The 22,193-nt window shown below is 39.8% G+C and overlaps 2 protein-coding genes across 7 annotated transcripts in view; one reads left to right on the top strand and one right to left on the bottom strand.

Annotated features, from left to right (window-relative positions):
* Positions 1-1,244: 1,244 nt before the first annotated feature.
* Positions 1,245-11,438, bottom strand: LOC136427248 (myosin regulatory light chain sqh-like). 6 transcript variants are annotated; one of them, XM_066416053.1, is made up of 5 exons: positions 11,326-11,438; positions 7,414-7,606; positions 6,649-6,810; positions 3,769-3,988; positions 2,204-2,380 (listed from the first exon to the last, which is right to left on the bottom strand). In XM_066416053.1, the coding sequence occupies exons 2-4, from the start codon at positions 7,595-7,597 to the stop codon at positions 3,804-3,806; spliced, it is 531 nt and encodes a 176-aa protein (XP_066272150.1). In that variant the 5' UTR covers positions 7,598-7,606; positions 11,326-11,438; the 3' UTR covers positions 2,204-2,380; positions 3,769-3,803. The 6 variants fall into 6 exon arrangements, with proteins under 6 accessions (XP_066272152.1, XP_066272149.1, XP_066272150.1 ...); XM_066416050.1 differs by lacking the exon at positions 11,326-11,438 and adding an exon at positions 10,853-10,999 and having other exon boundaries at positions 3,765-3,988; XM_066416051.1 differs by lacking the exon at positions 11,326-11,438 and adding an exon at positions 10,853-10,999 and having other exon boundaries at positions 3,790-3,988.
* Positions 11,439-11,859: 421 nt separating this feature from the next.
* The window catches only part of LOC136427278 (mediator of RNA polymerase II transcription subunit 23-like), a 35,588-nt gene continuing 25,254 nt past the window's right edge, over positions 11,860-22,193 (top strand). The window contains exons 1-7 of the mRNA XM_066416090.1: positions 11,860-12,013; positions 12,792-12,823; positions 13,609-13,821; positions 14,471-14,582; positions 16,008-16,106; positions 17,663-17,767; positions 18,449-18,518. Of these exons, the coding sequence (XP_066272187.1) occupies positions 11,891-12,013; positions 12,792-12,823; positions 13,609-13,821; positions 14,471-14,582; positions 16,008-16,106; positions 17,663-17,767; positions 18,449-18,518 (754 nt within the window). The 5' untranslated portion in view covers positions 11,860-11,890. The remainder of the gene's footprint in view (positions 12,014-12,791; positions 12,824-13,608; positions 13,822-14,470; positions 14,583-16,007; positions 16,107-17,662; positions 17,768-18,448; positions 18,519-22,193) is intronic.

Here is a 22,193-nt window from a genome sequence, read left to right as displayed (position 1 = left end):
CAACGGTGATGATAGGCAAAGAAGTCACAACGGCAGGGTAATAATGATGATGAGCTTCTGGCTTTAGCTTAAAATGAAAAAAAGTCCACCGATAGGGTGCTGCAAAAAAATAGAACATAGTCCCAGTAGCCAGACTGGGTTGAAACAGCCTTCTAGGCAAATTATGGCCCATATGCAAGGGAAAATCATGACCCAGCATTGCAGGGTCATTACTCAATGAGAAGTACTACTCGCTGAAGCTTACAGTATCAGAAGTACACATACAGTACAGTATTGACAAATGTATGATATGATGAAATGCAGGGCACAATGGTTTATTGCAGGTTAATAGACCAGTGCTTTATGTGGCACCTCGGCCCATCTGTACTGGGAATTAAAGGAACAAGAATGCATAAATCAGACATGTTTCCAGAAGTCTTCTTTAGTGTGTGTGTAAATAGTGTAAGTTAGAATCCTTCCTGCCCAAATGATGCATAGGGCGGTGCCCATCTCCGTTTCAGTAGCGCTAGGGTCACACAACTTTGTGCAATCATTACAGCGAGGGGATAGTTCACTAGTAGTGGGGTGTATTCAACAACCATACTCTTTCCCAAATGCTGAGTGCTAAGCAGAGAAAGCAGTACCATTCTTACCAGTCTTGGGTATAATTCGTCTGGGGATTGAACTCACGACCTACGGAATGCAAGGCAAACACTTTACCCACTAGGCCATGGCATCATACACTCATCCCCTACACCTCACACACAAAGTGGCATATACTGTATAAGGAGAATTTTTTGCGGTTTTATGTCTACGTTTTTTGGCAGTGACATCTACGCTGTAAACTCAAAACCATCATGACATTTTTTTTTGTTCCGTCAAAGTGGCGTATACTGTGTAAGGGGAATTTTTTGTGGTTTTATGTCTGCTTTTTTTGTCAGTGACATCTACGCTGTAAACTCAAAACCATCATGAAAACTTTTGTTGTCTTCTAACCACCAACACCCTTGAAATCAAATCCCTGTGAACATTTCCCCCTTCATAGTATGTATGATGATGATAGTATGTAGAACTGGGACCCAATCATTCAAGGAACAAATCCCTGGCTACAATGTGTCATAGTATGACTTTGGAAGACCACTCCATAACTCCCAGCAGAAGTTGTGCTTGAAATTTACTGAGTTTTCTTTCAAACATAAATCTATTCCATTGGGGACCATTCAACTAATTCGAAGACCATTCTTCCAATAAAACAAATTCAAAGGTACAGAAAGAAATTTCCTTTTATTGCATAGAAACTAGCACAACTAATCCTGATATCCAAGTGAGGCTCTACCTTCAGCTCAAAAGGGTTGGCTACAGCATAAATACAAAAGTGAATATATGTCTAATATTTTCAAGAGGTTTGAAGAGAGTTGAGCAATAGTTTGGTATGAAATAAAAATAGGTGTTCTAGCAACAAACTCACATTGGAATGTAAATATCCTTGTGTCTTATTAACCTCATAAGCCATGGGATTATATAAACTATGCCTAATTTACAACCAGGCCATACATGTATGAAAAACCTGCTGTTTTCCTAGTTTAGGATTACCATAACTTAAGAATGCAGCAGTCATAATCCTACATAAATGGCACACATATAAAAAGATAGTGAAAGATAGAAGATATACAAAATTTGACCAAAACAAACTACAATTTCTTCATTGTACTCATTGGCCTATCATTTAAAATGCTTGTTTCTAAGGACTTATATAGTTATAGTTTGGTATAATTTGGAATACATGAATCTTTCTTAAATCTTAAAAAGCTGAATCAATCATCACAAGTCTACTGCGTTTGCCTTCGACACATCATACATGTATTTCATCATATGAATGATCTACGAAACTTATACAATCAGTTGAAAAATTATCCCTCACTTTGTGCACAATCAAAAAACTTTGAAGTCTTCCATACCATTTCCAACAATACATGATCTCATTTTCAAGGTCAACTGACCACTATATCCAAGGTCGAGGCGTACACATGGCAAAGTCTGTTCCAAACTCCAAAAATGGAGAAGGCAGACATCTTGAGATTCCTTAGAAGGATTACACCTCATGATATACAAGCTACAAAAACATTCTACGAGATTCTGGTCTTTCCAAAGTGGACTCAACATATCTGGCACAACTACAGCATACACCGGTAGATCTGATTCAACTTTAAAAGACCTTCATTCATTCTCTACTGCTCGTCCTTGTCTTTGGCGCCATGTTTCAGGATGCGGGTAAACTCGATGTAGTTGAACTGTTGTTTCTTGATGGGGGCATCCCGGAACATGTCGTCAACTTCCTCGTCTGTAAAACGATCTCCCATCGTCGTCAGGAGCTCTCTCAACCTCTCTTCGTCAATTGTTCCTAGGCAACAGAAAGATATACATTAATTTCTCTGTACAGTAAGCTATCAAACTGTGTACACTTTTTATGTATTCAATACCATCATGTAGCTCTACCTGCAAAATTTCCACTTCTGGATGATTAAAAGGTGCAAAGGTTTCATTGTATGAACAACGGACGGTAAGTAAAAAAAGAAACCATGAATTTAGTACAAAACTCTATACCTACGAATAACCGTCACTACTTTTGTATGTAGAATATACGCTGCATGGGTATGGGAACTTCAACTTATCAAGTAATATGCTACATCAAACACACAATGTTTGAAAATATATGGCTAGTTTTTGGCTACCATGTCAAATAGGTATTATAAGTGTTCACTACCATAGTCGAAATGTCAGCTTATACAAAATCCATTTTCCAAAACATAGCAATTTGTTGGCTGTTTTCTTCCGAACATTAGCATGGCAAGACAACTTATTCACAAAGTAAATAGTAATGTGTGGTTCCATGTATGTACTACATGTTGAATTGCTGTCAATGGTCAGTCGTACAAGAAAAAATCAGGTATTAACAATAAAGGAAAACAATCCACTGCCTCATGCACGAAACCAGTACAGCAACCAAATATAAAACTGCAACAAAACTTGTTACAATATAGCTGTGACTGTGCAAGGTGGGCAAAATGACATGCAAAGTTTGTTAATAACATAAAGTAGTAAGATAAAATAGTAGTTGTGCAAGAACAAAACAACCCAAACTGTCAATACAAGCAAACCAAAGGAAACAAAATCAGTCAGAACATAGGTGTATAAATATCCAAACACAGTGAAGTTCGAACATTCGGTCACATGCTGTAACATTCAAGTGCAGTTCCAAGTTATTGACTGCAAAAGTGACAACCTCCACACCGTGCTGGGCTGGTATCATGTGCTTACAATCAAGCAATTCAAAGTTGACATGTCTTTTCAAGAAATAAGGATTTTTGGTTGATGAAAAAATTAGAATTTTCAGACAATTGGTCTTTGGGAGTTTGGAAATTCTGTACACCAAAACGTGTACAATCAAACCTGTACAAGTGGCCACCTCTACATAAAGACCACCTGGCCAATGTACAGTCAAACTAGTACAAGCGACAACCTCTGCATAAGAACCACCTGGCCAATGTGACCACTTTTTGGTGGTCCCTTAGATGATTTTTCCCATCCATTCTTAATGAATCCTGTCTATAGTGACCACCTGTCCACACAGACCAGATTTGATCGATCGCCTGAGTGGTCTTCTTAAACAGTTTTAACTGTCCTGGAAATTTTCATTGCAAGTTTGAAAAAAGCATGTCAACTTTCCAAAGCTTCTGTGAGCCAGCGTGCCCTGGCATTCACGACTACCATGCCAAGTTTGAAACCTACAGAACTCCCTAAGCCCTCTACGCTTGGTCAGTCCTCTACGCTTGGTCAGTCCTCTCCTCTCTGTCCTTCTGTCCGTGTTTCAGGACGCGGACAAACTCCGGGTAGTAGAACTGCCCCTCCTTGATCGGCGCGTCGCGGAAGAGGTCATCCACCTGTTCGTCGGAGAAACGCTCCCCCATGGTCATCAGGAGTTCACGTATCTGTTCTTCGCTAACGGCACCTATTGGTGGGTCAGGTACAGGCACAGTATGACAGGAAAGGTCAAAGGTAGGTCAAAGGTCAGATTGACACAAGAGGAGTAAAGATGAGGGAAAGGAATCCAGACAATTTTTTAAAACTTTCTGCCTGCTGAAGTAACTGTTTGGCTTCAAATTTGTATTGGTTATGGGATTAGTTAGCAGGGAGAGGGTAAAAGAATAACTGGCGTTAGTCCTGCTACTTTGATGTAGGTTAGACATCCAGGTAATAAGATACACATTACAAAAGTTGCTCAAGAAACTGGATAAGTTTTGTTAACGGTCAGACATTTCAGATTGCATCCACTATCTTTCCTCTGTGGCTGACCGTTTACAAAACTTATCCAGTTGTTTGAGTAACTTTTGCATTGTGGATGTTAATCCTAGTGAGAGTTTTGACGTGAAGTTGAATACACAGCTTGAAAAAGCATAGGATTTAGGTGCTGCATTACAGTGTACGTAAAGAAATAGATGCAAGGTTCACACATGTCATCTATATGTTGTTAGTCTGCTAGATGAAATATAAGAATTGAGATAGAATTGTTTCTGCCACAAGGGTTGACAATTTGGTGTAAAAGTAACTAAACGTTCAGGGCTGTTTCTTTTTAAAATCTCAAACAGTCAGGAAAACTTACAAATACTTCCTCCCTCTTTAGTTTTAATCATCATCTAAAACATTCCTGACCATTCTCCATGCAATTTTAAAGAGAAATAGTCCTATTTGGTTGTCAACAACATTGAAATAATGTACATCTACTTTAAGTCTTGTTTGGACATGGATGAAATTCGAACTGCCTAACCTATACAAATGTACATGCACAACTCTTCATATAAACTGTACTCTAGATGTGAGGGGGCTGCATACTGTATTTGCCAGTGGCTCTGAGTCTTTCCTTCATGCACCATGTGGTAACCAGCAAATCAAACATGCAAACATCAAACATCAAACACAAGCTACAGTCTACACAAACAATGTCAATGGTGACAGAGCAAGCTGTATCTGGGTGGGTACCAGAAAAAAACTAAGATGTGCATACTGCAAATATTTCTGTGTCAAAAGACCAAAAATACAATGTAAGTGGACAAACTTAAATACAAACTTCTTCTTTTTAAATTTTCTCACAAATGTATAGTCCACAACTACCAAGCAAATATATCTTAGTTTCAATCCCTCAAACAACTGATAAAGAAAAGCAGTGCAAATTTAAAGTGTGCTTCACAATATCCCGTTGGCACAGTATACAAATGCAAACATTATAAACTAAGTATGGTGCACTCACAACAAGACTCTCAAAAAGGTGGCTTGCATGCTTAGATCAAGCAATACATTACAAAGTAAATAAAATAAATATTTACAGAATGATACTTCATATCTTTAAAACATAGATTGTATGGCCAAAGCAGCATACAAGCAATATCAAATCATAAACAATAGCTGAAGTAAATGCTGACATACCTTTTAAAAAACAACATGTCATGCATAATAAAAACAACATTAAAACTAATATGTAAGGTGCACACAGCTGAAAGTATTAACATTGCAAGTGAGCCACAGCATACAAAACGTATATCATACAAACTGAAAATAAACATAAAGTTAAAACATTAAGATTGACCACCACAAGATTCCACCGTAACCATTCTGATGCCTGTACACCCATCCATGCACCTATTTTCACACTGGCTGGGAGCACAATTCCACAATTCCACTGAAAACTTAAGTGCAAGACTCTGAAAAACGACACTAGCAGACCCAAACCTGTTCTTGCAAATAAAAACTGAACACATTTCAAATATCTAAAAACAGGAGAATGTAGGATATTGGAGGTTTTCCTTTACACAACCAATAATGTCTCTCACTTGCTTACTCCAGTCAGAAGCTCTGAGGAAGGTGTCTTATAGACATCGAAACGTAAGCAGGGGAGAGACATCACTGGTTGTGTAAAAGAAAAACTCCAATATCCTACCGAAAATAGTTTCATCAGGTTGTTAGAACATAGGATATCAGGAAGTCAACACCAGTTATGAACCGGGACGAGGGGGGATACAAGCTCAGCCACGTTTGGGATTGTGTTCTCGCCGCAAAAGCACCACCTACATCGGCTGCTTATAATTATAGCGACGAGAAGCAGTACTCCAGTCAGAAGCTCTGAAGAAGGTGTTTGACAGACACCAAAACGTCAGCAGGTGAGATTCCTGGTTGTGTTAAAAGAAACTCCAAATATCCTCCAATACCCTATGTTCTAACCTCTCTCTCTCTCTCTCCAGTTTTACGTCTTTTGTTCCCCATCATCTGGGGGTTAGACGTGCTTACACATGGATGGGGGAGCCCCAGAACTCTTTTTTTGTAGCAAATTTTTACGGCTGGATGCCCTTCCTAACGCCAACCCAAACCCTATTGCTGGGCTTAGGATATGGGAAATACGTGTTAAGTGCCTTTCCCAAGGACACAACGTCTGGGTGCATGTCCGGACATGTCTGGGTACTCCACTGGGGACTGAACCTGGGTCGTATTGGTTCATAGCCGGATGCTCTGCCACTGTGCTACACAGACGCCACCAACCTGATGAAATTATTTTTGGGAATAGGAGAATATGTTTTGCTACACTACCATGTCTAGCTATAGATTATGATATGGTCTTACCACTTCCATCCTCATCAAAGCAGCCGAAGGCATTCTTGATGACATCCTCAGGATCTGTGCCGTTCAGCTTCTCCCCAAACAGGGTGAGGAACATGGTGAAGTTGATGGGGCCTGGTGCCTCATTCATCATGTCTTCCAGGTATGAGTCTGTGGGGTTCTTGCCTATGGCATTACATGCAAAAAGTAGTGATGAAATATGATAGAATTGAGAAAATAGTACCGTAATACTGAATACAGTGTCACTATGCTGCTTCAGCAGAAGCAGCAATTTGTATACATATTTTTACATGGTAGAATCTTTCAAAAAATTTCTCTTACAACTTCTGTATCTACAACTTACCACAAGAAGCCATTTAACCCAAATGTATAGGTACATGTAGTCTCTACCAGACTAACCATGCCGGCTGTAGGGAGAAAATTTGCCAGGGGAGCTTGCAATTTGCCAAATTCTACGATCCATACCCCCGTAGGAAGGCCTGGTTGAGGCTAAGGTACATGCATACTACATGCATATGCCAAATATTTGACACAATATCAAAATAAGTCCTGTCAAATGATTCATCTTTCCACTAAGAGATATCAAAATAAAATAAATATGTCTCTGTGATTATGTGTTTATTTACACACAGACCTAGATACAGTCTAATAGAAACAAATATTTCTTGACCAAAAGTAAAACATCTTGATTTCCTTCCATACCCTAATCTCAAGACTTTCTAAACAAATCTTAAGTACAGGAGGTAAATGTAGAAACTGCTTCCTTACCAAGAGAGGCCAGCATGTCGTGCAAGTCCTCCTTGTCGATGAAGCCATCCCTGTTTTGATCGATCATGTTGAAGGCTTCCTTGAACTCCTGGATCTGCGCCTGGTCGAACATGGCGAAGACATTGGAGGTTGCACGCTGAGCGCGCTTCTTCGTCTTCTGTCCCTTGGTTTTCCTGCTCGACATCTTGGTAATCTGAAGGGATGAAAATGTTCACAAACAAAACCAAAATTTAAGTAATGTGTAACTACATGCAGGGCTCGAAATAATGGGTGCATGTGCACCCAGTGCACCCAAAGTTGGAGCTGTGCACCTAATTTTTGACTGTGGGTGCACTGGTGCACCTAGATATTTTTGTAGCCTATAGGGTAAAGGTACTATTGTACACTAGTATACAGAATATTCTTGAAATGTAAGTATAAAAAACAGCATGATAACTTTTTGCTGTACTTTATTTAATGTATTATTTGTTTGAAATTTTAAAGTTAGCTATAGAATTACAGATTGAAGTTCTTAAGAGAGGCAGCAGCGTTAAACTTTGTAATTACGTTCTGAAGAACATTCAACTTTATTTTATGTGGTGCACCCAAAATTCTTTCTGTGCACCCAATTTTTTTAGTTGGGTGCACCAGTGCACCTATTCCCAAAGATGAATTTCGAACCCTGACATGTATATCACACAAATTGCAAACGAAAACTCATTCCCCATTTGTTGTATTGTATCAAAAGAAAACATTCTGATTAGACAAGACATACTGTAAATGCAGAAATGTTCGCAGTGGTTTTATGTTCGCGGTGTTTTTATGTTTGCGGTTTTTGCGGCGACTGCTTCACCGTTTTTTCCTATATTGTAGCAGTATGTGACTATAGCACCGTTTTCCCCTTAGCGCGAAATAAAAACCACGCTAACTTAAATGCATTTACAGTAACATCAAAGCTTTTCCATAAACAACGAGTACAAAATAGTATCACAATATTCATCAATGACGACAATGAGTCATGTTTTAACATGAGCTCTTGTTTCAAACAAACCTGTCACAGAGCCTTATCAACTGTATCCATGTACATGTTGTATGCTAGCCTAAGCAGCGCAGTATTTCATGTACACATATAGCTAAGAGGAAATGACCAAAGAACCCATATATGAATGATTGATACATAACCCAGTTGATACCTTGAATGAAATGAGTAACCTTAGATCATAAATAACACTTTGAAGACCTGACTAGCCCTTAGCCCTATCCTATTTCATCAATGACTTTATGCTACACACATGTCCCTGAATGTTGGACAGGTTTGGTGTAGGGAGTTGACAGTATCTTGGAATTCCAACAGTGAAGGATGTTTGTACTGGGGCCAAATATTTGCCTGATTCCACTGTGTCTGCCAGCGGGAAATGCCAGTGTGAGTCCCTAAGGAGGTGATAATGAAGGTAAACCATGCCAACCTCTTTCTCAGCAAGGCCAACTTCCCTTGGAATGCCATACCCATATTTGGCAGTTCAAAACCATATAAGGAGACTGGGTAGCTTTGCTATGAGTCAAAGCAATACATGATGTCACACTGCCAAGGATGATGGTATTGTATTAATGAATAGTCAAACTAGAAAGGAAATACTTCAAAAAACAGTTACTCAAGCAACTGGATAAAATTTCGAAACAGTCAAGACAGAAAGGAAATACTGTCTTCTCGAAAGGAAATACTGCCTTTGATAATTACCTTATATTTAATACATCATTGGAAAGAGAAGAAATTTTGATTTGTTTTGTTGGAGTCGTTGGAGATATGCAAAAAAGGCAAGAATACCTTCTTGTTCACTGGCTATAAACAATACAACATACAGCTACATAGATGCACAAATTACAAGCCACTAATTTCCAGTTCTGTCCAGATAGATCTACTAGTAATTCAAGGGAAAATCAAATCGTATAAGTAATACTATTGAATGATCATGTAAAACTATATTTGGTCATTTTTCCACATGCTGGGTACATTTATGATGGAATGCAGACCTGTCATGAATTGATACAAATAGTTCTCATTGTACACTTGGTACTAAGTAAGGCCACCTTTTTTGTGTAACCCGTGATTTTATTATTGGAATAAGATGCATGATGTGAAAGTATAATCTAAAAGACAACAAAACATACAAAACACTAAAAAAATTTGTTCTTTATGTATCAAATTTTTGTTCGGTCAGCAGTTGCAGCCTCTGATGGAAAGGAAGGGGGGTGTTAGCGGTGCAAAAAATGCTCCCATGAAAAAAAAGCACTGCAAGTGGTTAAAAACACAGTCCTAAGTTGCAGTGACATTTCCCAAGCACTCGCAACTATTTGCCTCAAACCAGGTTGTCACACGAGATGCCTTCCTTCTGTTACAAAACCACAATGGCCGTGCTGTACTGGACTGACTTTCCTAATGCACAGCTTCACAAACGCTGGCTGTGACCCAGAACTAAACACACATGTACTCAGGAACTTCTTGCAAGTTGTGCAGCTTGCCCCTTGTGTAAAAATCACAGCAAGTTACCAGTGGGTGTATGCTGCGAATTGTTGATTGTCACTACAAGTGACACTGTTCTAGTTTTGTTCTACAAGTACAAGGCAAATTTCCTCTGAAGAGTTTCAATATTTGATTCTTCTTTCATTCCCCCCCTTTTGCATCTGGCATTGGCCATGTTGTATACCTGCCAAAACCTCTATTATTTACTTAGCTGGGGCCTTCTTGGATCTGCTATGCACATCTGGGAAGTTTTGCTAGTGTCAATGTTGATGATAAGATTAAGAAAGGCATTCCATGGCCCACAATTTATTACAAATCCATACATATTGGTTAGCCATGAAGATGCTTGGACTGCGTATTTTGCTTGTATATCATATATAGCCCTATATAACAGTGCAAATTGTACAGGGTGTACTGTAGTGTACTGGCGTATACGGTACAAGCAAAATACACCCTCCAAAGAGTCGCCACAGCTATGAAGATTTTTAAGACATCAGTGTGTGATCTTCTGAAATGACAGAACCTAACCCACCAAACAGAACAACGATTTCCCACCCTTTTTATTGAAGACATGTTTCCAACCTGGCCCTGAACCTGAAGTCCTACATGTAATTCCTGTCTATGGTCTATCACACTATGTATGAGTGCCCCCCACCCCATCACAAAAAGCCTTGAAAACAACCATGACGTAGCTGTTGTTCGAGCTATTATACAGGTTATATCTGGGTACCACAATCAAATAAAATGCTACATTTTACACAGTTTGAGCCAATACTGTACATAACGAGACAACAAGAGGAAGGAGAAATGGGACTAAAATATTTTTTTTTAAATTATGGAGCCCGAGGGCAGGACATCATACAAAAGGTACACACATACACATCATGCTAGACTGGAGATTATAATGTATATCTTGACATAAACTACAGTAACACCAACCTTTGCGTCACACATTTTGGTACTTTGGGACTGACACACCGACAAGAAGAGACGTTAAAACAGTGGACAGGGCGGGACTAAGCAAAGACTGACCAGAGAGATCCGACACAACGCAACGACTTCTTTCACTCAGAATTTCGACATGCATCCCCAAATAGCCACATCTATATATAAAATGAAGACGTCATACGCTGCGCAGTGATCTAGTGGTGTGGAAAGCCGGACACATTGTCCAGGCGCGGCGAACTGGGCACCCAAACTTGGTAAATTTTCAGCATTTTTGCGAAAGAAAATTTTAACGGCGCCATCTTGAAGTAAAAACTCACCCGGTTTCTTCTTCTTTGTACTTCATTTATACACATTAAAAAGAAAAAGAAGACATCTCTAAGGTCTATACATTAAGAAAGAAGTTTTGAAAAGTGAAAAATAATCCCCAAAGACGTTAAAAGTTTATAAAAGTTTGGAAAACTCACCTGGATTTTCACACACGACAGGAAGTTCAGAAAACCGACACCCAAAATTCCTTTCGCCTGCGCACTGGCTGAATTCTTTAGTGATGACGTTAGTGGAGAATAGTCTACTTATTCTGTGGGGTACTTTGGTGTAAATTCTGTGTATTATATCTGTTACAAATATAGACATATTATGCATGCAACATTTTTATTTATCATATATTATTGTTCTTGAATTTCTTTGTTTTCATTGTAGAAAATTATTGTTTTAAGTTGGTTTGTTGTACAGTTTTTACAAACATTCTCCTGTCTAGCTGCATAATGGTGAAGTCTATTTAGGGATTGTTTCAAAGATTCGGTGTATACGCCCAACTTTTTAACGAGACTTTTGTACTGTAAGATATGCATCAGTATCTTCTAAGAAGTAAGTATAAAGTAAAACCATATTAAATATCTGCTCTATCAATATGATAAAGGAGCAATATTGGTTTTAAGTATGCAAAAGTAATAGTATCAACGAATAAAGATATTGATCTTTTTGCTGTTCCCTAAAGGTGAAAGGTTAATCCACGGCGTGATGTGAAAGATGGCGGGTTCTTCTCTGTCTGGTGTGGTAATGTCTGCTCAAACTATGCCCATGGACACTTCTCAGCCCGGTCCTGTGGCCCAGCTAGAGAACCAAGTCACAAAGATTCTAGAAGACGCCTTGGTAAGTCAAGATTTGCGCCAGTAACTCAGATAGACACTGCACGCTTGTGTAATCAGCCATTGTTGTTTTTTATGATCGTGCATCATTTTTCATAGATCAACAAAACAATATATCGCTGGTGTAAACAAACTAAGAATTATGTACATGGTACCTTTAAGTATATGGATAGAAAATGCATATTATTGCATCGAATTGTTATCATTACCAAGCTCAGAAGCTGGAATTTAAAAGGTTATTGATTGATTGATTGTTTTTGTTTGGTTATTTGTTTGTTATTTATTCATCTGTTTTGTTTACCACTCAACAGTCGTCTCGTTGTCATATCTTAACGTCACCAAATGCTTAACTGCATATCAAAGACTGACCACACCCAATATGGAAAAATCCCAGTGATCAATATATTCAAAATGTCAAGTACAAGTATAATGTTGATAGTATTATGCTTATGCATGCCCTTCTAGGATTCACACAGATAGATGCAAGAAGGGCAATAAACACTTTTTATGTAAAAAATTTCCTTGACAGTTGTTGTTGTTGTTGTCCTTGTTTAACGCCTATTATATCGCTAGATGTGGTCTCTTGGTGCTGGGTGACGCTTGGTTCAGTTACGAGTCAATTGTCTCTCTAGCCTCTAGGTACATTGTATTTAACTCTTGGTGACTTGCACTTGCGTGTTGCTGGAAGTGTTTGAGTAAGCATTTCGTGCATGACCTCTCAGCCTTAATTTCTCATGATGCAGTGCTTTGTGGTAATTCAGTTTATCTCAATTCTCTCACAGGTCACAGATGCCATTGAAGAAGTCTTTGCAGGGTAAGCCATAAATGAATTATTCCTTCTTTTTACTTCCTTTTCTTGTTATCTTATTGCTTTTTGATGCACTGATAGTGATGATCCTAACCTTAGACCTTAGATCCTCCCATATTAATGTTACATCGGTCTGCCAACAGTGTCCTCTAGTGTTTCCAGTCTTGTCCTCGTTGTTTGAATTCCCTTTTTTTTCCATCCCTTTCCTCTGTACTGCTAAGCTTGGTCTTAAGTCACCGCTTAGGTCATTTCCATTTTGTCTCCCTGTTAGTTTACTAGCCTTCGTTGCAGGCTCCCTCTGGCCATTTTCTTCAAAGGGTTTTCTTTGTAATTTTTCTTATTACGTGCCTCAGAGAGAGCCTGCAACGGAGGCTACAGTTTTTAGCGATTCTTGATGATGATAAGGATCTACTCTCCAAGCAGAGGAATGGGCCCAGCTGTTTTTTGACATGTTTTTAGGTGTTTTTGTCGGGCTTTCTACTTTGCCTCATTTTCACCATGTCACCAACCCATACAGTTGTAAGAACCCAAAGGGGCGAGTACGCCGCTCCCCGGATTAGAACCCGCGCCAATCCCGATCCGCACGGCTTGGGAAATCAACGCGCTAACCACTAGGCTAAAAGGTCCGGACCAGTTAGACTGGTCAGTTAGTGGAGGTTGATCCCCACTGTTACACAGTATGTGTTGGCGGCATAAAGAAAACAGGACAAGATAGAAGCCCGACAAAAACACCTGGAAACATGTGAAAAACCCTGCAGGTAGATCCATTCTTCTACTTAAAATGTTTACAGGTTCATTGTTCACTCTGAAGAGGCGGAACAGAGGAAGATGATGAGTGCTCTGGACGAGTTCAAGCGATTCTGGCAGGGCCTTTCCCAGGACAACCAGATCCTGGTGCTTCAGCACTACGTCAAGTTTGTGCACATGCAGAAGAGTTCCAGAAGGGGGCGCTTCTTGTTCGACATGTTGTACATCGCAATTGAGAACCAGATTCTGCCACCCAGGTAAGGTATCATATTCAAATGTCGGACACCTAAGGATTTGGGTTAAGTTTTGTACATGTGACAAATTTGTGTGTGAAAACCTTGCGCATGAAAAATCTGTGCATTGAATTATGCAAATTGACTGATTCTCAAGGAATTTGATAAATTTTGCAGTTTGACATGAAAAGATGACACCAAACGGAATTAAATATCATATTTGATGAAGTTTAGACATCCAGGTAATGATATATGCCAAAAATAGTTACTCAAGCAACTGGATGAAATATGAACGTCTGTTTCAAAATTTTATCCAGTTACTTGAGTAACTATTTTTGGCATATACAATGTATTATTACCTGGATGTAATTATAGTATTATAGTATCAAATAGCTGCATACTAGAGTACAAGACCTTGTTTTGTGAATTTTCCAGTGATTTTCAATTGTTAGATTTTCAAACAAAAAAAAAGAAGAAATTTGCATGATCTAATTTTTAACAGATAGCATAGATATAGACTCGTTTTAGAGTGCTGTTAGAGAATTTGCCATACATTCATGATGATTGTATCTATTGCAGTCGTTGTGCAATATAGATTGATTGATTGATTGATTGATTGATTGATTGGTTGGTTGGTTGGTTGATTGATTGATTGATGGTATTTCCTTTTCAGACTGGTGTGTGAGTGCCTCCTACTGAGTGATGAACTCCACTACCTGTCAGCTGACAAGTGGAACCAGTCATTCTCACTCATCCACAGAGTCATAGACAGGGTCGACTACAAGGTAGGGAGACCTCGTATCTTCTTACAACATCAGAGGAGCATTTGTTTCAATGTTAATACACATGCATCCTCCTAGCAGGCCGGATATGCTCGGTTCATTACCTCCCATAGTGGCCCTGCAATTTCCAGCCTGTGAACATGCTTCTGGCGACGTTATTGACAGTTGCTCATGAATAATACTCAATGAGCTAGCCTATTTTGGCACAAATAGTCTTTATTTTTGCTCTGAACCCAAAGTAGCGATGTAAGACGTAACCTGATAGCATCCCAGCGTCCTTTGCGCTTTTGCTCGAGATGAGCTTTAGCAAACCCTCTGATTGGCTGAAGCTGTTTGGTGATGACATTGCCAGAAGCGAGTTCACAGGCTGGAAATTGCAGGGCCGCTATGGGAGGTAATGAACCGAGCATATCGGGCCTGCTTGGAGGATGATACACATGTAGCATTAACATCATAGAATCTGTGTCTCTATAGCCGCCTGGTATCCTGTAATTCACTTTATCTTCACGGTAGCAAAATTTCACGGTGGAAGGAAAATGGACATTTCCACTGAACTTAAATTTACTGTGGCGGCAAGTGATTTACAGAACAGATGTGTGAAGGAATCATAAATAATTTCAACGGTGATGTTAAGTTCACGGTACAGAGGTGACCATGAAAACAGTGAACATAAAGTTACAGTGAAAGAAACAAGAATTACAGTATTTATTTCTGTGCTCAGCATCAGAGAATATTGTCATAAATGTAAATCCCTTAGTACACAAGTTCTGTTATACGTATACTAGTAGACAAGAATGTTACTAGTTGTGAAAACTTAAGTCCTTCCTGCACGGCGCCCATCTACGTTTCAATACGTTTTGCAATCACTACAGCAGAAGGCAGCTAGTCCACTGGCAAAGGTAGCGTGCAAAGTCCAGTGGTTAGCGATCTTGCCTCTGGAACTAGAAGCCCCGGGTTCGATCCTGGCTGTGTCGCTCACCAGACATGCACACTACCGGAAAGGGTCGCAGTCCTTAGGACGGGACGTTAAGCCATGGTCCACTGTTCATTGTGCTTGTCGAAAAGAGCTAGGGGAATTTCCCTGGTACAATGAACCTGTAAATACTGTACATAGTGTCTGTCTTCTCTGTCACGACCAGTGGAAGATTAGCTCATCTGTTCATAGAGTTCATTTGAGCTAAACTGGTTCGAGATCACTTTCCTTTCCTTTTTCCTGGTAGTGGTGTGTGTTCAACTACCATTAAATCTTTTCCAAATGTTGAGTGCGTAGTCTGTAATATCGTTTAAGTCTTTGTTATGACTCTGCCAGGGATCAAATGCAAGGTGAATTCTACTCACTTGGCCATTGCACCTGTCTCAGACAAGTATGTCAATGATGTATTGTAATACATAAAAATATTTTAGTATCTAAAAATGCTATCTTCCCAGGGATGTCGAGACCTGTTCAAGATTGCCCTTGAGAAAGTACAGATCATTCCAACCACAGTTACGGCATCATCGCTACGGCAACTGGAGATGGTCACCAAGGTAACTTGTCCTTTTGTGGAATTTTTATCTCCGTGAAAACAGATGTATTGTTTGTTTGTCTTGGAGTGTGTTCAAGTTTGTTCAGGTCCAAGATGGGCCCAGGTTTAAATCAAAGTCATTTCGGCTGGCTGGCAGGAAATGAAGTTGGCCCGGGTTCAAATTTACGAGGGTAGAAGGTTAGCTTGGCCTGGGTCCAACGTTGCGTAGGTAGGAAAATGCATAGACAGGATTAGCAAGGAGTTCAAAATGATTGAAACTAGAAATTCATAAAAATTATGTATTTCAAAGAGGTACGAGATCTTTGATTTATTGTTGTAAAAAGGAAATGCTCCTTTTATCTTCAGATGATTTTTGTGTCAGCATTTCTCTTGCAGGAACATTTGATGAATCGTCATGCTTTAGTTTTATGCAAGGTAGACACCAATACAGATCCATGTTTTTTGATTGGCAAAACCTACAGCCCCCAAATGGTAGTACTGTAAATGCAGAAATGTTCGTGGTGGTGTTATGTTCATGGTTTTCGAGGTGAACTCTTCAGTGCGAATTTAAAAACACCGCGAAACTTTTTGCCGACCTATGACTTGCACTAGTATTGTTTCAAACGCTAACTTAAAACCACCATGAACACTCCATATTCTCCCTACCGCGAAATTAAAACCATGACGTGAACTTAGATGCATTTATAGTATGCTACATACTGTAAGATGAATTATCAATGCACATATACAATTTTAAACTTTTCTTTGCTACCAAACCCTAGAACCAATGAAAATTTGATGCCAAAAGAATGCATCAGCAGGGAGATGTGCACACACAGCATTTTATATAAATATGTTACAAATCAAATAGAGGAAAGATGTGGAAGTGCATCACTGCAAACTTAATCAGCCTGAAAATTTATTGACTAATCAATATAGATTTTATAACCCGGACCAGTTAGTGTGCAGAATGTAGGAACTTCAAGGTTAAGAAATTGGTATGTGTCATCTGACACCGCTTTATCTCTTCAACTATGCAATTGAAAAGCACAGTTCCTTAGGCCATACTGATTTGATTATACGGATGACATCCTCTGGGTGCCCCAAAATTGAGTGCGCAAACAAAAAAAGGTTGGGTAAAGAAATAAGTTGCCTTCATTATGAAATCTAAGTGGTAGAAGTGGTTGATATAGAAAAAGAAGCATTGTTATAAGTCCATGTCCCGAGCAATACATTTTTTGTATACATATATGGCAAAAATAAGTTTTGGAAATGAGGAGGATAATGCTTCACTGTTCTGTCAGAACTTACCAGTGAATAAACCAGACAAGTTTGAGTTTACCGGTATTTCACTCTGCAGTTATGACACGTCTTTGATAGCAGTCTTTGTTAAAGAGTCAAGTCGCTTGCATTATGCTGTTATAAAATTAGTCAACGATGCCATGGGTTATTACAATGTAGGTCCAGACCTGAACCTAAACCTTTGAATTCAAATCCAGACCTGAACCTGAACGTAGGTTTAGGTATGCATCCCTACGACCCGGGCTGACTCAGATATATTTTTATTTCCTTGTGCAGCTGATGACAGCCCTGCTGAACAGAGACAACTGCCTGATGCCAGCTTATTTTGCTGTTAACGAGATCAGGAAGCTGTACTCGGAGGACAAGTCCCTTCCACACTGGGTAAAACGCTGCTCACACTCTACAGTTAATACCTTTTGCCAAGAAGGTTAACATCTCCTAAGATAATTCCACCACTCTGAAAAGATACGTCCAAACAGATCTCCAACCCAACATCCCCAGTATGATAACTGCATACCTGGGTGGAGTGAGGTGCTGCACTAGAGATCTCTCAAACCCACTGTTTTTTGCGGATTTATGTGACAGATCGGATTAATGTTAATGGAGGTTATATTTTGGGGTGTGCTGGTCTTTCTGTCTGTCTGTCTGTTTGTTTGTTTCTTTGTAAACAGCATACATGTAGCTCAAGAAGTCATGGATGGATCTTTATGATATTTGGTATGTTGGTAGGTTTTGGCAAAATGAAGAAATCAATGGCGACTTTCCATGGTACTGCAGTAGAACATGCGGTTTTGATATCTCGTGTACTAGACATGTTATGGTCATGATTTTTCAAAGGTGTAGTTAATTTTTGTTTTATGTTTGAAGGAGATATGTATACAGACCTACATGTACAATCATTGTGTAAGCTAGATGTCTTTTTCCATATCAAGGTCATACTTTAATTTTTGTTAAACTTTAACTGAGTTAGCTCAGAATTTTGGAAGATGATAACAGAAATTGTGGTCTTCCATGATAGATCCCCCCAGATTCCCTCTCTAACACTGTTTTCCTCTATTTCAGTCCCTGGGCAACTTGCTGTCAGAGTTTGTAGACACGTTTAGAACGACTGCACATATGGTGTCCATTTCAGGTGACTTATTCTATTATCTTGATGTCAACATAATAAATTCTGTATTTTCTTATAAGTAGTCTGTGAAATTGTCTGAGCCAGACGACTTTAAATTTTGAACATTCAAAGTCATGTCCTAACGTAACACTACCAGTTATCGTGCGCTACCAGTTATCGTCCACTTTGGGTCATGTCCACATTTCGAGGTGTATCATACTAAAGCCAGGTCTCATGAACAAGTGCTAGAAGGAGAAAGACTGAAGTGGATGATAATGGGTAACCCTAGCACACTTCTTCATCATAGACCTCAGTATAAATACATGCTCGCATGGCGTTAAACAGGCGGAGAAAAACTTACGGACCATGCATTTTTCTTTTTGAAAGAGCTGATATTTCTGCCCATGGGTTAAACAATTGGCTCTGTCCGTGCGGTTTTAAGATAAATGACGTTTTGAATGAATTGGACGATAATTGGTAATGTTACGTTACATTTCATTGTGGTGGGAAAATGTTCCTACACTAGGAGCTCCTCCCTGTAGGGTCTGAACATTCTCAGTCTAAAGAGATTGAGTTCTTGTTCCATCAATGTTGACCAGCTGTTCCATTACTTTTTCCATCCTCCTGTCTTTGTCCACAAGTTCATTAAGAAAATTAGCTTTTTTTAGCGAGCAGTTTACAAAATGCACAATTGCACAAACCACAAAATGCACTGTTGCAAGAACCGTGATATGTAACCTGATTTTCCACAGTAAAGACCCCCTTAGCTCGTGAATAATTCATTAAGGATTTCCTCTACTTTAAAAAGCCTACACAGCTTAGAATGCAACCTGGCATTTGGCTTTATTGTTATGCAAGAAATGTAAAGAAGAATTGTCACGAAAACACAGAAGAGCCTTTTTTATTATATGTCATTCTAATATCACATGGATTCTAGGTACCTAATTAACTGAGACTGATACTCAAGCTTGAAATAAAGTTCCTCACACCATCTACCATACACAAAGCATCCCTTTGCAGTTCCATTGAATTAGCCACAACAAATACATGTACAGTCAAACCTGTATTAGCGGTCACTTTTGCATAGCGGCCACCTGCCCATAGTGGTCACTTTTTGTCGGTCCCTTGGATTTTTCCCATTGACATAAGCATTAAGAATTAGGCTATAGCGGCCACCTGTCCAACGCGGTCGCGGCCAGACGATTTTCGGTCCCGCGAGTACAGTAACACTGCCGATAACGGTCACGGCGCGCCGGTAGAAGCCGCATCGCCACCGCAAGCCGGGTTCAAAATCTTCATTTTTTCACGCAGTTATCAAATTTATGCGGCCTCAACTGGATAGGATCATAATAAAGAAAACCAGAATGTTTTATCTTTGTTAGAAAATCCATGGTTTGACGCGAAGTCAAGTATAGTTTTCTTCACATGGCTTGCGTTTGTACATCGTGGTAAAATTGACAATTTCTGTGCATTTCGACTGGACAAATATTACGGCAGCCTTTTAGAAAATACAACCCACACATGTACCTGATGCGGTAAGTTCGTGAAATGTTTGAATGCCGGCCCAATTTCCGTTTTCACCGGGAATTCATTCAAATTGTGGTCAAAACGTGTTTCGCGCAATTTTCAAAATGGCGCTGATACAAGGTAGCAGCATAAAGGTCAACGGAAGACACCACTGTTACGGAGGTATAATATACTAAATTTATTTTGCTGCAAAGTATCACTGAGGATAATTACTAAACCAAAAGCTTCAAAATGAATGTGGATAATACTACTATGATGTAAAATTTGGGCTGTTGCAATTTTCTGAAAAGACAAAAAGCCATCAAAAGAGCGACCTTCTTCTGAGTACCCTATTAGCATAATGGTAGATGCTGATCAACACAAGCCACAACAAGAGACTGAGGAAAATTGTCGCCACGATTTTATGTTTGAAAACGGTCGAAAACGAACAGTAAGTGACAACTGAGCAACATGTATTTTGTTCTTAACTAACTAGGAGTAAAAGAACAACAATCGAACTTCTAAAATGTGCCTTACCTGTTTACATGTGTACTGTACAGTGAATAAATGTATCTCAGTAGGTACTGAAAATATGTGTCAGTCGTGGTCAATTAATCGACATTTTCTCCATAGCGGCCACCTGTTCTTAGCGGCCAGTTTTGGCCAGTCCCTTGAGTGACCGCTATAGACAGGTTTGACTGTACATGAATGCTGACATAATTTGTAACAAAAGTCAGAATAAAAGTAGTTACTCAAGCTTTAGATAAAGTTCCCCACACCATCTACCTCTGTTCTCCTAATGTTCATCCTAACGTCCATCTCTACTGCCCCGCCCGGACACTCCTGCCCCACCCGGACACCCCTGTCCCGCCCGGACACCCCTGCCCCGCCCGGACACCCCTGCCCCGCCCGGACACCCCTGCCCCGCCCGGACACCCCTGCCCCGCCCGGACACTCCTGCCCCGCCCGGACACTCCTGCCCCGCCCGGACACTCCTGCCCCGCCCGGACACTCCTCCCTTGGCTGTTTGGGAAGATGAGCTGTTCTGCCAAAGCTTTTTTTATCTTTTTATTTTTTTCTATTCATTTTCCATAAACAAAACTATAAACAGACATTTCTATACACAAAGCATCCCTTTGCAGTTCCATTGAATTGGCCACAACAAATACATGTACATGAATGCTGACATAATTTGTAACAAAAGTCAGAATAAAAGTAGTTACATAAGCTTTAAATAAAGTTCCCCACACCATCTACCTCTGTTCTCCTAATGTTCATCCTAACGTCCATCTCTACTGCCCCGCCCGGACACTCCTGCCCCACCCGGACACCCCTGTCCCGCCCGGACACTCCTCCCTTGGCTGCTTGGGAAGATGAGCTGTTCTGCTACAGCTGTTTGTGGGACTAGCGTACCAGGACGCTCGTCTGCCCAAACATCTGGCCACTCATCTCCATCTAACTCCTCATCTTATCCTCACTACTTATGGCCTCATTCATGTGTTCCTCTGAGCGGGTAGCCTAAAAGAGTCCTCATCTTATCCTCACAACTTATGGTCTCATTCATGTGTTCCTCAGAAAGGGTAGCCTGAAAGAGTCCTCATCTTATCCTCACAACTTATGGTCTCATTCATGTGTTCCTCCGAGTGGGTAGCCTAAAAGAGTGCAGTCTGAAAAGAATAATTGTATGAATTTAGCCTCCACCAGGCCTTCCTACGGGGGTATGGATTTGGCACACAGATGATATCTTATGGGAGTCAATCTCCCCTGGTAAATTATTCTCCCTCTAGCCAGCGTAGTTTGTCTGGTAGAGACTAACATGACTGTGTTTTTATAGCAGTGAGAAATTCCCTTTTGAGAAGCCCAACTGATCTAAAATGTCAAAGTGCTGGAAGTTTGTTTGTAATTTTGAAAATTAGGAGGTTAAATTTTCAGCAGCCACACACTAGATTAGAGGCACATATTTGTATCAAACCAAGGGTTACACAAATCCAATATCGGTCGCTGTACATACGGCTACTCAGCAATCAACGTCTAGTGGAAAGGAAACAAAATGTATTCTATGAATTTCTAGGCCTTTCTGCAATTTCTTCTAGTATACATGTAGGGCGTGAAATTCATTTTTGTGAATAGGTGCACTAGCTTCACAGATTTTTGGGTGCACAACATAAAATGAAGTAGAATGTCATCAAAACG

This window comes from Branchiostoma lanceolatum, chromosome 2 (genome assembly GCF_035083965.1).
Source record: "Branchiostoma lanceolatum isolate klBraLanc5 chromosome 2, klBraLanc5.hap2, whole genome shotgun sequence".
In the NCBI taxonomy this organism is placed as follows: domain Eukaryota; kingdom Metazoa; phylum Chordata; class Leptocardii; order Amphioxiformes; family Branchiostomatidae; genus Branchiostoma; species Branchiostoma lanceolatum.
The sequence above is the reverse complement of the archived record's forward strand: the minus strand, read 5'-3'. Positions and strand labels throughout refer to the sequence as shown.